This window comes from Streptopelia decaocto (genome assembly GCF_964273445.1).
Source record: "Streptopelia decaocto genome assembly, chromosome: 3".
Lineage (NCBI taxonomy): Eukaryota > Metazoa > Chordata > Aves > Columbiformes > Columbidae > Streptopelia > Streptopelia decaocto.
Window position 1 is genome coordinate 94,858,669 of NC_138656.1, and position 17,349 is coordinate 94,876,017.

At 38.6% G+C, this 17,349-nt stretch overlaps 1 protein-coding gene across 22 annotated transcripts in view; it reads left to right on the plus strand.

The window, feature by feature from the left end:
* The window catches only part of DST (dystonin), a 306,806-nt gene that overhangs the window by 191,748 nt on the left and 97,709 nt on the right, over nt 1–17,349 (plus strand). For 15 of the 22 annotated variants that reach the window (XR_014183507.1, XM_082047199.1, XM_082047216.1 and 12 more), the window contains 9 exons: nt 917–6,256; nt 6,447–6,593; nt 6,759–6,974; nt 7,159–7,305; nt 8,285–8,518; nt 9,847–9,999; nt 13,327–13,560; nt 13,843–14,121; nt 14,828–15,373. Coding sequence is in view for 21 of the 22 variants with exons in the window: in XM_082047199.1 (XP_081903325.1) it covers nt 917–6,256; nt 6,447–6,593; nt 6,759–6,974; nt 7,159–7,305; nt 8,285–8,518; nt 9,847–9,999; nt 13,327–13,560; nt 13,843–14,121; nt 14,828–15,373 (7,296 nt within the window). In the remaining variant the exon portion in view is untranslated. The remainder of the gene's footprint in view (nt 1–916; nt 6,257–6,446; nt 6,594–6,758; nt 6,975–7,158; nt 7,306–8,284; nt 8,519–9,846; nt 10,000–13,326; nt 13,561–13,842; nt 14,122–14,827; nt 15,374–17,349) is intronic. The other 7 variants (XM_082047204.1, XM_082047205.1, XM_082047208.1 and 4 more) reach the window with 1 other exon arrangement.

Genomic DNA, 17,349 nt, shown 5'->3' on the forward strand with positions numbered 1-17,349 from the left:
AATACTGTGTGTGACCTCACCTGTGCATATGAACATTCTGCTCATCAGATTTTTTTTATGAGGAGTCTTAATAATGTGTGCCTTGCATGAAGAAAGATAAATCATTCATCTCTTAACTCTTCTCTTCAAAGCCATTCTTTGTGCTAGATAAGTCTGTGTTTCTGCTGCAAAAATGACACCACAAAATAACATGTTAATCTCTCCCATATATCACTCAGAAATGTTCTAGAAAAGATCTGCTTTCAGTTTTTCTTAAAGTTTATCTGGATATGAAAATGTGAGCACTTAATGTGATTAGCTCTGAGACACTACAAATACGTTTGTTAATGGATCTTAAATATGGTATTCTCAAAAATTACGTTGCAAAAAAGTGTTCTCATCTACACAGAGACAGTGTCTGTGTAATTAGTTCAAATAATGTTGCAAAACTGACTTCATGCTTTCCATGCAAACTAAATGCAATATTTGGTGATGGAGTATCTTATTCCATATTGTTGACCGTATAAACGAAAGTGCTGTATGCTGTAAACATGAATAGCATGGTTGTTTTGAATCACATACTGTTTCTGAATATTCTAACCTTTCACAGACATTTAGAGCATGAAAATTTGCCTTTCAGGTATATGTTCTATTTGCTCACTCTGCAATCATTTCTTCTATTGACTTTCACTAACCCTATTTATGTGTGCAAAGCATAGGTTTTCAATTCACAGATGCATGTGATTTTAAATCTTTTATCACATCGTGTGCTGTTGAATGAATGACATAGATCACTTGCGCATTTGAGCTGCTAACATTCACAGCATTCCTCCAGGCCTGGTAAGTACATGTTTTTATGCTTTCCATGCATTCAAAAGAAAATGTAAAATACACGGCCTGAAAATAGTGACAGCTTTTCTTTTATATTTCTTTCTAGGTGAATAAAGTCATTGCTGGTGTCATTGACCAAACAACTGGACAAGTCCTTTCGGTCTTTCAGTCTATTTTAAAAGGTTTTATTGACTATGACACTGGAATTAGATTGCTTGAGAATCAGCTGATCCTTTCTGGAATAATTTCTCCAGAATTAGGAGTATGTTATGATTTGGAAGAAGCTAAAGCTCATGGCTTGATTGATGAGCAGACTCTGTCGCAGTTGCAGGAATTAAGTAGTGCAAAGAAGCTTATTTCAGAATCAACACTATCAAATATTCCAGTTGTGTCAGCTTTAGAACAAGGTCTAATTTCAGAACCTTTGGCTATCAAAATTCTTGAGAATCAGCTTTCAAGTGGGCACTTGATTTTACCATCTACTGGCGAAAACCTGACTTTGCAGACTGCTTTCCAGAGAAACCTGATTACTCCAACATTATATAAAAAGCTTCTGGAAAGACAAGACACATGTAAAGATCTCATAGACCCAAACTGTGCTGAGAAGATTTCGCTTGAACAGATGCTTCATAGAAGCATAATACATGAAGAAACAGGATTAAGACTCTTACCTGTAAAACCACAAGAAAAAGGCAGAATCATGTTCAAATGTGGAAGGAAGATAACTATTTTGAGGGCAGCCCATGAAGGGCTCATTGATCGGGAAACAATGTTCAGGCTACTGGGTGCTCAGTTAATGTCTGGAGGTTTAATTGATCCTGACTCAGGGAAGCGAATGACTGTGGAAGAGGCCATGAGACAAGGGCTGATAGATCAGGACACTGCTTGCGGGATCCTCACGCATCAGGTTCAGACTGGTGGAATCCTTTGTCCAAATTCAGGAGAGCGCTTGACTGTTGATGAAGCTGTGCAGTGCAACTTGATATCATCTACCAGTGCTCTGCTGGTATTAGAAGCACAGAGAGGCTTTGTTGGACTGATTTTTCCTCACACTGGTGAAATATTCCCCATATCAACGTCTTTGCACCAAGAGATGATAACAAATGAGCTGGCATTCAAAATACTAAATAATAGACAGAAAATAGCTGCACTTTACATTCCAGAAACTTGTGAAATAGTCAGTCTAGATGAGGCTGCACAATCAGGGATACTAGATATTAATACTGTATCTGTTTTGACCAATGTGACTTTACCAGATGAAATGCCCAATGTAGAAGAATTAGAGTCCCCTTGTAAAAATGCTGCAAGGTGGTTATCAATATATGAATTCTTGCCATCTGTATGTCCTGACCGTGAGGAGGAACATGAAGATTCTGGCACAGAAGACCATGTATGTCGTAATTTAGATCAAGCTAAGAAATTATTCATGTCTTATCTGATGGTAAATAGTTATATGGATGCAAACACTGGAGGAAGACTTTTATTATATGATGGACAGCTGCAAGAAGCCATCAATATGTTGCTGGAAGGTGATGGTGCTGCGTGCAATGCTGATGTGTCAGAAATGGAGTTTCATAACAAGTGTATAAGCCCAAAAGGACTTAACCTAAAATCAGCTGGCAGTGTCCACTTTAATAATGTTATGGGCAGTGTTCAGGGTGATCGTTCAGGTGCTGACAATGTGTCTAATAACAGGAAATTAAATCAGTCTGAAGATTTGGGCAATTACATATCTTTACAGGGAGAAGATCTCCATGTGTGTAGACCAGGTGTTTGCAGTGCTATTGATACTGAGCAATCAGAATATACACAGTTGTCAACTAATCCTACAGAGCTTAGAAAAATAGTAAGTAGCACTCAAAATTCCATGAACAGAAATGCACTCAGAGGTTTTCTGGAGGTTTCTGAGTGGACAGAACTGTGTAAGCATAACAAGCAGAAGGCAAATTCAGAAAACCTTGAAAGATATCTTCCAAATGATGAAAATCCAAATCTTATTTCAGAAACAGAGGAGGAGACTTGTATGGCAGACAGTCTGCGTAATGAAAAAAGGAATGATAAAACCTTACAAAATTCCTTGGGTGTGAATGATTTGTCAGATAATGAAACCTGGAGAGAGCTGGAAAGGTGCACAAAATATGAGCCTCACATTCAGCAAGCTGAAAATAACACAGCGATACTGGATAGCAGCAAGAAAGAGGATTTCCAGAGAAGTCTTGGTTCATGTGTAAGTGCAGATACTAAATACATACTTCCAGAAGAATTGGTTCATCTATGTGGCGACATGCTACAGTTTGAAGATAATGGGTATAGGGAGCAACCTCTTCAAGACTACACTGATTTACATAACAGGCCATCCCTGCAGGACTATCTTTATATACATGGCAGGCCATCCTTGGAGGATTGTACTGATTTGCAGAGTAAGCTGTGTCTGGAAGATAGTGGAGACATGCACTGCAGTCCTTTGTTGGATGGTGATACTGTTATACAGAGTGGACCACCCGTGGGGAACAGCAACAGCATGGCACAAGGGCTAGCAGCAGAAGAAAGCAGTCAGTTCAGCCAGTTACTGCCGTGTGACAGTAGTTCTGACTCATCAGTAGAAGGGAGTGATGGCATCCCACAGTTTGAAAGGAACTGCTTGCAGCATGAATGTGGCGAGGTAACCTCTGAAGAGAGCAGCTCTCAGTTTGATGATGATGACGATGATGCCTATGAAACACCTCAGGCTGGTGATGATGATAGTGATGTATATGATACTCCACAAATTGATGATGATGATTCTTATGGCACTCCTCAAGGTGATGATGGTGTTGATACCTTGCATTTGGGGGATGATGATACACCAGAGCCAGAATTATCTAGAACATCAGTTCCATTGGGTTTTTTAGAAGGGAAGAGTGGTCTAATAACCCTGAGAAAAGACACTAGTTCTTTTCAAGAACTTGCAACTAATGCTGGAGAGGGTGTCCGTGTAAATCTGGCAGGCCCAACCGAGAGCATAAATATAGCTTCTGCAAGTGTTGAAGCTGTGGAAAGGATCCCTGAGGAGGAAAGGGAAAGAACAGAGAGCTTTGGAGAGAAGGAGCAAAGATTACCAGTTACACTGGAGACCGAAGCAAGAAAGGAGGGAGGCCTTACTTCTTTACAGAAGTATGAAGCAGAAGTGCAAAACAGAAATGAGGAAGATGAAATGAAACCAGAAAGTGACTCCGATGAAGATGAATCTGAAGGAACATGGGAGGAGGAAGATTATGAGGAGGATTATGATAGTTATGACGACTCTGACACTGATTCTGACAGTGATGAAGAAATGGGTGTTTTTAACGCACACCATCAATGTATAAACAAAGGTGACCAACTGTTAATTTCGTTAGGAGACATAGGAGATGACAATGAAAATAATCAGAATATTGATGACTGTTGCTATCCTTCAGGCCACAAGACAGGGTATACTTTGCAATTCCAGTCTAACTATGAAAATGGAAAACTATCCTCAGGAAAACGTGAATTTGCATCAGGTGTTCCTGAGGAAAGATGTATTGGTTTTACAAATGAAGAAGACAGGCAGCAGCAAACAGAAAATAAATATGGGACTTGTATCAAAAGTAAACACATGTCAGAAGATACTACTGGGCCTATTCAGTCTGAAAATACCTTTGATACTAAATGGATGTCCCATAAGTGTGAAGAAAATAATAAAACACTGTCTAATATTCCAAGCTTTCAGCTTCTTGATGATACTGTGACATCTGACATTGGTGCAGCAGCCTTCCTAATTACAAAAAAACCTACTGACGATGATGAAAGTACTCGGACAAGTTCACCCCAAATGGACAGTAAATTTCTTGTGGATATGCCTTATGCGAGTGATGGTGATAGTTCTCTCAGTGATCAAGTGCATCCACTCCACAGCAGGAAGTATGATCAAATAGGAAGAGATTTTGAAATTCCTACAGAAAATAAAGCTAGAGTAAATATTATGGAGGAATGTGATATCATGGGGCTGAGTGGAAGTCCCATTCAGATGGAAAGCCTTGGGGAAATATTTGATGCATCAGTAATTAAAGCTGATGGAGAAACTCCTGTTTCAAGTAAGGAAAAAGCAAATGTTGATCAAGCTTTATTTAATGTTGGATGTGATGTGGAATCAGGTGAATTTAAGAGAGATTTTAACATTTCCACTTCTTTAAAAGTATGTAGCACAGACATAAAAGAAGGTAGCCATTCAGAATTGGTTAAAACTGAGTCCTGTTGCTTTGAGGACAGGGAAAGAAGGGAAAAGGGTATACAGAATGAAAAGGATTTTCTGCTAAATATGGATGAAATGCATTCAAGTGAATTTAACGCTTATTCTTTTCCCTCAACTGATACAGTGAAACTAAAGGAAATGAGCATAACTACAGAAACAGGGAGAGTTATCTGTCAAAACACTAATAATGTTCTTGAAGGCTTTTCAGAAAACGAGAGGAGCAATGATACTGAATTTTCCCCAGTAAAAGCAGATGCTTTAGGAAGTATTGAGGATGCCAAAGAATCAGGGGATGGGAGTGTCCCGCTGAAAAACACAAAGGGAGAAAATGTCATGGCCTGTGAGACCCCTTCCCTTGGAAATGGTTTCCAGAAACAAAGGTCCATGGAGTCATTAGAAAAGGAAATGGGACCCTGCAAAGATTTTCAAGTAAAGGAATGTACTTCACAGTCACCAGAAATGTCTGACATACTAATGGAAGACTTAAAGAATGTGTTACAAAGGAAATTGAAAATGGGACATGTTTGTAAACAGGAGGGTGAACCCCTCAGTTACTCTGATACCAAAATTTTAATGGAAAGTTTACTTAAAATGGTGAGAAGCACCCAGCTTGGGAGTGACATATCTAGTGAGTCAAATCTCAAGCAAATCAGCAATGCTGTCAGAACTGCATTAACAGTTACCACGCCGTGTCCACAGTCCAAGGACAGTGATGCTCTTTCATCCCTTTCGCCTGATTGCAGAAGTCCTGATCTTCTTCGTGATATTCTGAAGCAGGAATCCTGCAAGCAAAAGATGGATGATCCAAGTGAAAGAAAGAGTGAAACAGGCGTGAAAGCTCCTCTTCCAAAACTTACTACTTCTGAGCTTCTGGAGATTTTTCAAATCTCACCTGGAGCTGAAAGTGCAAGCAAGTTAGAGGAGCTGATAAGTGGTTTGCTTACAAGCTCACAGATTGCTGGTATCGCCACAGAACAGGAAGGTAAAGGCAAAGTAGATGGGCTTTGTACTCTTTTCTCAACAGAACAATCAGAGTTTGGATCAGAAATTGCTAAAGAGAAAAGACTGGCAGATGACACAGACTTTGCCTGGAAAAGTGACCAGGAGCTTGGGAAGACAGAGAGCTTGGCCAAAGGCTTTACTGAGCCTCTTGAAACTAAAGCAGCCGTCCTGGGAGACACCCCACCTAGCACGGTAAGTAACGACTGTGTTGAAGGAATTGTATGAATCCTTCCAAGTGCTGGAGACAACAAATAAACTGAAAAATGGTTGAAATAAAATTATAAACTTGAAATAAATTATAATTAAAACAAGTACTTCTGTTGCTTGTTTTCAAGTCTGTCAGTTTGGTAAAGCTTTTCTTATTGTTAAAACTCATTTTCAGGTCAATGGAGTACAGCAATGTTTAAAGTTAACAGAGAAAATGCAAGAGCATTTGGCGGTGCTTCAAGATATGAAAAGCCAACTAGATAACCAGCAGCCTATTAGTAACAACCTGGAAATACTAAAAGATGAACTAGAACAACTAGAGGTAAGAACTGTATTCTTAATGCTTGTGCTTCAGTGATGGTTGCTAGAAAGAGCCCTTAGATTTAAAAAAAAAAAAGAGAGATTTCAAATATAATTAAAGTAATTCAGATTTAAATGTCTTTCTTGCTTAGCAATTTAATGCTTTTTATATATATTCTCTTTGCAGTCCTTTGAATCAGGACTGGCTACCTTTGCAATTATCCTAAAGAAGGACATGAAGTTGACAGAAGAGTTTTTAAAGTTTTGTCACAGGGATATTCCTGAAGAGACGCTTAAAGAGCTAAAGATAAGCTATGATTGTTTGCGGGAAGCATTTTTGGTTGTCTGTGAAACATCTTCAAAACGAGCAAAACAAATAGTCTCTGCTGTTGACTTGGAAATGGTACGTTTTTATCAGTGTACCTTTTTGTCTTGGTTTTCTTCAAGGTGATTCAGCTAAAAAGGAGGGATTTGATTCTGCTTTATTTTGTTTTATCTTAGTATAAGAATACATTTATGGTTTTCATATCATAAAAAATGTGACTAGGCTCCAGGGACACAAATAAATATACAACTTCCCTTTCTAGTCTAAGCTTGCAGTATCACACCAGCAACTTCTAAGCAAACTGCAGAGATTTTCAGACTGGATTGCAGAACACCATGAAACTGTAAATGACTTCATAGTGAATACTAATGACATAGAAGAGATCAAGAAAAGTTTACAGCTACTTAAAGTAAGTGTCCTTTATGGCATGTGTTGGTACTTCTGCCAAATGTTACTACCTATTATGAAGTATTAGCTAGATTTTGTATACCTGTACATTAACCTCTATCACTTAAACAGACAGCTAGAACTAATTACTTAGGAAGACAACTACTTGATTTGCTTTTTATCTTGAAAAAAATTTTGATAGAGTTTGGCTTACTAAGAAAGCTCTTTGTTCTGCTTACATTTGTTGCAATAAAATCTGACCCTTTTTGGAAATCTAATTTATAATGCAAATGTTTCAGTGATTAAAATTGGATCTTTATGCATAAGATCCAGAATCTTTACTGAAGTTTATTTACCTTCCAAATCAATTACGCGTGAGAACAGGACATGGGGAAAAATAAAAAGCCTCTTCATTACACACTCCATGAAATGAATCATGAAAAACAGATCAAGTTTTTTGTAAAGTTCATGTGTGAATGATAAAAACGCCATTATTTTACTGTGCTATATTAGGGTTCCAGTATGCATGATAATGTCATGGGGGCTGCACAGTGTGTAACTATGGGCAGAATTTGCCACACTGCTGGAAATGGGGCTTCTTGCTGTGGAATTAAGAATAGGAATGCTTTCAAGTAAATATTTAACATTTCTGGGTCTTCAAATGTAGAACCTAGAAATGTTAAACCTAACCAACTATAAATTTTTCAGAACTGAAGGTCATCCAATTTTCAGACATCCATGAGAGAGCAAAGAAATAGGGATGTTCAAGGTTTTCTTATCTACTGCTGTCTAAGCAGGGACTGACCCAGAACAAACCATGCTCAAATTCAAATGCCATATCTGAATGTGTCAGAATGATTCTGACCCAGAGTTTTGATTTATTGTGGCTAAACTGTCTCTGAAAAACGTTTGGGAACAGAGCTAAGAGAAGAGTGTAGTAATACTTGTGTTTGTACTGAATTTGTCTTCTTTGCTAGTCATTTCCTTCTCTTCATTTACAGAACAGTGCTGCAGAGCTTGGCAGTAAAAAAATGCAGCTGGAGTCCACTGCGTTCGATATTCAGTTCTTCATTTCTGAACATGCCCAAGATCTTTCTCCTAATCAGAGCAAACAGCTACTGAGGCTCTTAAATACCACCCAGAAATCTTTTCAGGAAGTACAGGAAGCGATAATATCTCAAGTGGAAACTTTAGAGACTCAGTTGCAGGCAGCGCAAGAGCTGGGTGATCAGAAGGTTTGCCTTTCTGTGTAAATGTGTGTTGAGCAGTTTTGTCTATGGACAAGGAATTGTAATACCAGCATGCACTATGAAATATATTCCTATCTTCTCAGTTTTACTACAGATACATTCATAGTACTACAAAGATGGTGTTGAGCAAGTTTGGTGAAATGTCCTTTTTGTCTCTCCTTGATACAGTCACAATACCAGCATGTTAATAGGTTATGGACAGACACAGTTTTGGGCTTTAAGATCTGTACAGCCTGAGGTGACCAGGTCTGCTCTTCCTAGCAATGAGAGAAATTTACTTGAGGTTTCTCACAGGTGTTTATTTAGCAGCTATATCAATAACTAAAACAGTGATCTCTTTTGACTGCATCTGTATTCATCAATGAATTTACTATCCCACCATTGCTCATCACTTCTGTCCTGCTGAAGACATTTTTTCTCCTCTGATTTACCAGGTTGTCTGCTTATATGATCTTTTTCTAGGTCTTTATAGTCCAAGAACTAGATTTTTTCGAAGCCTTGCTACCATGTCTGTTGTTTTGACTGAGATGGGTTAGAGGGATAAACATGAGCAAATCAGGTGCGAGCCCTGGGAAAGCCACGAGTCAGGTTGGGGCAGTTACCTCTTCAGCTGGCATGGCTGCAGTTGTAGGATAAGATGCTGCTGTGTAACTGCATCTCTTTCTCTCTCACAGAAGCACTGTCAAGACTCAGAATCACCACCTCAACCCACAGTTTTTGCGTAATGAAAGGTGGTTAAGCATTTTGAGGACTTTGTATTGGTTTAGCATTTGTTTCTACCATGCTTTGTTAAAGAAACATAAAATTGAGTAAAAGAGAGGCATAGATACTTTTCTAGGATTTAGCAATAATAATAAGCTTGCATGTTTCGTTCTTTTCTGCTGCTTAAAAAGTCAACATTTTCTATTCAGGTAACATTATACATACCAACAAGAGCCTAACTCGCAATCACAACTAACCTCTGTTTTGATATCCTTTTTTCAGAATAGTGTTTATCACAGGTTTCAGCGGTTGAGACTGGATTTTCATTCCTGTTTGGAGATTTCATCTTTCACATATGTGCATGGCCAGACTTCTATTGGGCAATTCCATCAAACATGGTCTCTTTTACTTACAACACACTTGAGGTTTATCCATAACTTCTGTGTGTTCATCTTGCTCCTTGTACCACTGCTATCATGTTTACAGCATACTTCTAAAATGGTTGCTTTGCAATATTAATGGTCAGAGGTTATCCCTATTAGAGTGTTTGTTAGTTGCTGAAATGAGGACATTTTTGGTTTATTGTTTGATTGTATTTGGCTCTAACATAGGATGTGGCTGAACGGCAGCAGGAATGCAAAGAGAAACTGCAGGAAATCTGTGATTTGCTTACACAGACCGAAAATCGACTCATCGGACAGCGAGAGTCTCTTGTTATTGGAGACAGCAAGGCTGAGCTACAACAATACCAGACCAAACAGGAGGTATGTACAATTCCAGTCACATAAAGAAGACTGAGTACAGAGGAGACTGACTAGGTTTTTTTTGTTGAATAACAAGACTGTCATGTGAGAGGAGAGCAAAATAGACGTGTTTGACTTACCAAAAGTAAAGGCTTAATGGCATGCACTTAAACTGCTGTCTGTGAATACACTGCAGTATGTGCCAGCTGGAGAAAAGCTTTCAAAGTAGAAGACACTAGAAAATGTACTAGACATTTCAAGAAGCACTCTTGGAGCAGGCATGAAATTTGGTATATGAATCTTTGGCTTAAGATTGTTCCTGTTAGATATGATAAAATCAGACTTGTTAATTATGCAAAAATAATGTAATCAACTTTTTAACTGGTATCAGGGAGTGCTTATTCCTGTTCAAAATACTTTGAAGAATTTTACTGGAAGACTTGCCATTGCCTCACTCTTGTTTTGGTTTGAATTCTGTTTTTTTCTAGTATAACTTGCAATCTCCTTTGTTTCCTTGCTTTCCTACTGAGACCTTGCTTTTCAGTTGTATCCTGTCACCTGTAAGGTTTTATTCTGTCCTGACTGATGCTGAGTTCATGATAGTTAACCACAGGCTAGTCAGCCTCATCACCATCCCTGGAAAGGTGATGGAGCAATTCATTCCAAACATGGTCTCTGAGCATGTGGAGGAAAAGAAGGTTATCAGGAGTAGTCAGCATGGATTCACCAAAGGGAAATCATGTTTGACCAACCTGTTTTAGCCTTCTATGATAGTATGACTGGCTGAGTAGATGAGGGAAGAGCAGTGGATGTTGTCTACCTTGACTTCAGCAAGGCTTTTGACACTGTCTCTCACAACCTCCTCATAGGCAATCTCAGGAAGTGTGGGCTGGATGAATGCATGGTGATGTGGATCATGAACTGGCTCAACGGCAGAGCTCAGAGGGTTGTGATCAGCGGTGTGGACTCTGGTTGGAGGCCTGTATTTAGTGGGTTTCCCCAGGGGTCAGTGTTAGGTCCAGTCCTGCTCAACCTGTTCATCAGTGACCTGGATGAAGAGAGTGAGTGCACCCTCAGCAAGTTTTCTGGTGATACCAAACTGGGACGAAGGGCTGACACACTAGAAGGCTGTGCTGCCATTCAGCGAGACCTGGACAGGCTGGAGAACTGGGCAGAGAAGAACCTGATGAAATTCAGCAAGGGCAAGTGTAGGGTCCTGCACCTGGGGAGGAATAACCCCAGGCACCAGTACAGGTTAGGGGTTGACCTGCTGGAAAGCAGTTCTGCAGAGAACGACTGGGGAGTTCTGGTTGACAACAGGTTGACGATGAGTCAGCAATGTTTCTTTGTGGCCAAGAAGGCCAAGGGTATCCTGGGGTCCATTAGGAAGAGTGTGACCAGCAGATTGAGGGAGGTTCTCCTCTACTCTGCCCTGGAGTACTGCATCCAGTTCTGGGCTCCCCAGTTTAAGAAGTACAAGGAATTACTGGCAAGAGTCCAGCAGAGAGCTACAAAGACGATGAGGAGTCTGGAGCATTTTTCTTACGAGGAGAGACTGAGAGAGCTTGGTCTGTTCAGTCAGGAGAAGAGAAGGCTGAGAGGTGATCTCATTAATGTTCATAAATATCTCAAGGGTGGGTGTCAAGAAGACGGGACCATACTCTTTTCTGTGGTGCCCAACAATAGGATGAGGGGCAACAGGCACAGACTGAAGCACAGGAGGTTCCATCTGAATATGAGGAGAAACTTCTTTACTTGGAGGGTGCCAGAGCACTGGAACAGGCTGCCCAGAGAGGCTGTGGAGTCTCCTTCTCTGGAGACATTCAAGACCTGCCTGGAGACATTCCTGTGTGATCTGCTCTGGGTGAACCTGCTTTAGCAGGTGGGTTGGACTAGATAATCTCCAGGTGTCCCTTCCAACCCCAGCCATTCTGTGATTCTGTAAAGGACTTGGTACTTGTCTTCTTCCTCCTTCTCCTAGTGGTAGTTCACTATACTGTAGAGTTCCAAATCAGGTTTAGTAATGATAGATAGATAGATAGATACAGGCATTAATATCCTTACTCATCTTGCTTTGCTTTACTTTGAAGTAACACATCTAGTTTGTCGAAATTCTCTTAGTAGTCAGTGGAAAGACACAGACACCCCTGGGTTACCTTCTAATATTGCTTACTTGTCTTAAGAATTTATGGCCTAATGGGGTACCCATGGGAGTGAAGAACTGAGATAGCATTATGTTTTGGTTTGTTTTCTCATCAGCTGTTGGTGACTGCATAGGAGGCTAGTTGTTACTTGTTGACTGATTTCTTCTAGACACCACTGCAGAAGTGTGTCTTAGGAGGTGAATGGAGCTTAAAACAGGTCTTTTATAGAACAAGTCAGAGCTTTCATCCACAAGAAACACAGAGATCTTTGTCAGAGAAGAATCTTGTCTTGATATAGTGTCCCCAGGAAGATCTTTCTAACGTACTTACTGAAGTGTTAAGTTGTAGTTTCAGCTGCCAAACTATAATTGCTGCGAAATCTGTAGTCTAAAATAAGCACCAAATGTTTTGTCTTGCAGCTTCAGGAGTTTTATGCTGCATATAAGGAAAAAAATCCTTAATTATTTCAGTAACTGGGTGAATGTATTCAACAGCATAATTATTGTTATAATTAAAGCTCCATTCAAATAACTGTGACATAGATTTTTTATCTCACTGTATCACAGGACTAGGAAAATTGCTTTGGATAAACTAAAACTAAATGTCTGCCCTCTATGAAAGTTAATGTTCTTTAGAGACTGAAATATTGTGATTGATAACAATTAAAGAAAAATATTCTTATGGCATTTCTGGTTTGAACCAAACAAAAAAATATGGTAAAACTTCGACCTGGGAAAGATAACTGCAAGTCTCTTTTCTTCAGTCACTATATTTTCTGCAGCTTTCTGGTAGGATAGTAATGGAATGGAGTTTGTCAGGAGACTCGCCTTACTAACTACACTGTAGCAAATTTACTTTATCTCTTGATATCTAAAAAATAAGATACGTTTACTTCTGTGTACGTGGAAATACAATATTTGAGCTGCTTAAAAAAGTGGCCTCAGTCTGAATAGGAGAAGAAGCCAACAGACTTGAAATTAAAAAAAAAATATTAGCACAGCAGCATTGCCAGATGTTGCATTTATTCTTTCTTTTTTTTTTTTATAACCCTATCTGCAATTTAGTAATGTATCACATACTCTCCAAAGTTAGAAAGGACCAGTGTGGTGCTTGCCCATAGAACAGAGGTAGTTCCAATAAAGTTAGTTGGAAAGATCTGGTAAATAATTTGCTTACTTCTATTTGCTTGCTTTTTTCCCTAAAGGAGATACAAAAAGACATGAGAATGAGTGCCCAGACACTGGCAGAGATTGTGAAAAATACTGAAACCTTCTTGAAAGAGAATGGAGAAAAGTTGTCACAAGAAGACAAGACTGTTCTTGAACAGAAACTGAATGAAGCTAAGACAAAGTGTTTACTCCTTAGCCAGAAGGCAGAAGAGTCGAAAAAAGAACTGGATAAAGCTATGACAACAGCAATTAAGCAAGAAACAGAAAAGGTTTTTAGGCAACCATTTCATACCTTTATTCAAACTTCTAATTTGTCTTAGGGGATTAGTCTTGCAACTTTTTGTTGATATACTGTGGAGTGATTAAAATTATATTCCATTTGGGTGATTAATAAGCTGTTTGCTTATTTATTTTCTTTATAAAATAAACAACAAGATCTATGTCAATCAAAAACTTTATTTAATTTTACTGTATTTTAAGTTGCTTGTTTGCATATAATATTTTGTAGTGCCTAAAGATTTCTAAACTGAAACTGTAAAATTTCTATGTAGGTTGCAGCCATAGAACAGCTGGAAGAAAGTAAAAATACAATAGAAAATCTCTTGGATTGGTTATCAAATGTGGATAAAGAAGCAGAGCATGGCCGGAAATTCAAGCAGGCGATAGAACAGAATGGAACACACTTTGAAGAGGGAGATGTGAAGGCTTTGGAAGGAGAGGAGGATGATGTCAATGGTAATCTGCTGGAAATGGAAGACACTGAAACTCAGGTTGATGGACTAGTAAAAAGCACAGAAGATAATCTGAACCAGCAGTATCAGAAAGTCAAGGTACTGTTACTGGGTTTATTCAACATTTAGGTGGTAAACGTGCCAGTCCTCATTCAACACAAGTGAATTCAATGTCATCCTTTCTGTCATAGACTTTGAACAGGCACTAGGAAGTTAGTGATATACAGTGCTAGGAACTTCTGTAGTTAGAATGTACCACAAGTTTGTCACTCTTGCTGTTACTGTGGTTGTTCCCTGCAAAATAAGAAAAAGGACGTATTCTACAGGTAGATGTTGAGAATTGTGATGGTGAGTCTGTTCTTCATTTTTATAGAGAGAAATTAATGAAGGTAGATAAAATGCAAAAAGCAGCAACGTCAATTAATTCACAAATCTTTGTAGTAGCCAGCTGATTCAACCCCCCTGCAATTCCCTGTGAACACTGATTACCAAGAGCTGCAAACAGTGGTTTGCTGAAATTATAATCTTAATTTCCTGTGATTTTGACACATGGGCAGAGCACTTTTTGAAGGCTTCGGAAACTGTACAGAAATATGGTGACCAGGAGTTGTGCTTTCACTGAAACTAAACACAAAATGTTTTTTAACCAATAATATGAAAATAAGAAAAGCTTTTTATAATTTTGGTGGACTTTGTTTTACTTGTCATTTCTACATAGAATTCAGCAGAAATTTCAAGACAATAATGGTCTAATGGAACCATCTGAGAAGGTGCCGGTTGTAATTTTTATTGTTTTTTCTTGTAGGCCCAACATGAGAAAATTATTTCGCAGCAGCAGGCTGTCATCATAGCAACTCAGTCTGCTCAGGCACTGCTTGAGAAACAAGGGCACCACCTTTCCCCTGAAGAAAAAGACAAGATGCAAAGGAATATGAAAGAGCTGAAGGCTCAATATGAGGCTGCTTTAGCTGAATCAGAACGGAAAATGAAGTTGACTCGTTCTCTGAGAGAAGAACTTGAGAAATTTGATGCAGACTATAGTGAATTTGAAATCTGGCTGCAGCAGGCAGAACAAGAACTTGGAAATTTGGAGGCAGGTGCTTCTGACTTCAGTGGTATTATGGTCAAACTGAAAAGGCAAAAGAGCTTTTCAGAAGATGTTATATCTCACAAAGGTGATTTACGGTATATTACGATTTCTGGACAAAGAGTTTTAGATGCTGCAAGGTCATGTAGCAAGAGAGATGGTGTGAAGGTGGACAAAGATGGTATTGATACTTCAGCTACATATGCTGAAGTGCAAAATAAACTGGATAGTGCTTCAGATCGTTTCAAATCGCTCTATACTCAGGTAAGTTTTATTTATACTGGGTAGAAAAGACTACTATAATTGATTTGGCAGTTTGTGTGAAAAGAGGTTAACTGATTAAACAAATACTGTGGGAAGTTGTAAACTCTTTGTTTCTTAAAGTTAGATAACAGAACGAGATGCTTTTCTGGAAGATCTGCTTTAGTCAAGTGCCAAACTATTTAAGGTCTGAATGGATGAAGTTTTCTACCTTGTGTTGTAAGGGAGAAATCAGACCAGATTCCCTCATTACTTTTTCCAGCCTTAAACAGACTCTTTATACTTATGACAGTACAGGATGCCTGAGCAACATTTTGGGGTGGAAAGAAATTGTAAGACTTATAGATGGGTAACATTTCTTTATCTTCCTTGTGATATTTTCCACAGGTGCTTATTTACATGCTTTCCTACTAATAAAATTAGTATAGAAAGAGAGAGACTATGCCATGATTGACATTCAAAATTTCAGTTTGATTTGTGTCCTGAAATAGTTCGTCCCTATGTGACCTTTGTTGGCAGCCTTAGGCGTGCAAAAATGTACTGATTTCAGGGTAGCAAGTCCTTTCCGTTACTCTGCCAAATAAACATTTTATCCTTAACTGTCTGAGATTGGTCTCTAACTAATGGGAAACTTAGCAATGCAAGATCTTTTCTCCATGTCCCTTAGAGAGGGAAGATAATGCAGCTCTCTGTGCCATGTTCACGTATGGGATCTGTCTGGTAGAACCAGACAAACATCACCAACTGCTCTCTTTTCCACTGTTTTCAAAAAATGAACAAAGTGTTGTTCAATGTTGATAATATTCTGAAATTTTACACTTTTGAGATAGTTATTATTTGAACCATTTAAGAGGCAGTTACTATATGCTTTGGCTATGCCATTTCATAATTCTATAAGATCATAGGTTCACATTCCTTATCAGAGCTTCAGTGTCCACTGATACAGTGTTGGTCTGCAGCAGTTGCCATCTTGGTGTATTTGCATCTCTTTAAAGTTTTCTTGCACAGAAATGTAAATTCTGTAAAGTCATGGATTTGATCACGTGATTACAAAACCAATGTAAACTCTGTTGAACAGTTTGTGAAGACAGCTCTCCATTTGCAGAAGCTCGTTCTCCTACTTATATGAACACTGAAACAGTTGATTTATTGGATTAGTTTTAGTGTGAATGTAGAGATTTCATTGCACAATTTTCAGAGAGCTTATTTTTAAGCACATCAAAATGGCTTGATTGGTGGTCTCATATTAATCAACTTGCCAAATTCTATCCTTTACATATATACATTTAGCACAGAAATTATAGACATGCTTCAAATATTTTACCATAAATATGTAGAGCAAAACCAACACAAGGTAGACTTATATATTGAAGGGATCTTAAAGTCAGTTCGGAGTTAATTGGTGATGAAAACAAGTGCATTCTGTACTTGCCCACCAGATGGAGACCAAGTACCAAATGTAAATATGAAAATTCAATGTATGGAAGGTTCAGAATATAAATATTTAAAGTAACAGCTTATAAATATTATGACTTAATATAATCAATTTTGCATGAGAAACCATCTCCAAAAAGACTGAAAGAGTTCCACTGACCTTTCTATGTGATGATTCACTGTGTGTATTTTGGGATATGCAAACATATAGGATGAATAGGATCTTGGTCAGATGACATTCTTAAGTGACCAAAAGCAAAGCATATGTGCCATACTGAGCCATGTCACTTTGGATTCGCTATGCAGATAAGGCATTTATGAAAGCAGTACTCTGCTGTCTGAATGTCGATGAACATACATGTATCTTCTGATTTTATTTTTTTTAAATTTTCTTCATTTTTGATGTCAGAATGCTGATAAAGAATCTGTATGTTGCTGGATAGAAAAATCTTCCTAAAGCTTTTCCTGTTCTAGTACAATGGGTTAGATTCCAGTTTCCCAGCTGCATCAGTGAATTGATTCTCAGTCACACCTGCATAGCTTAT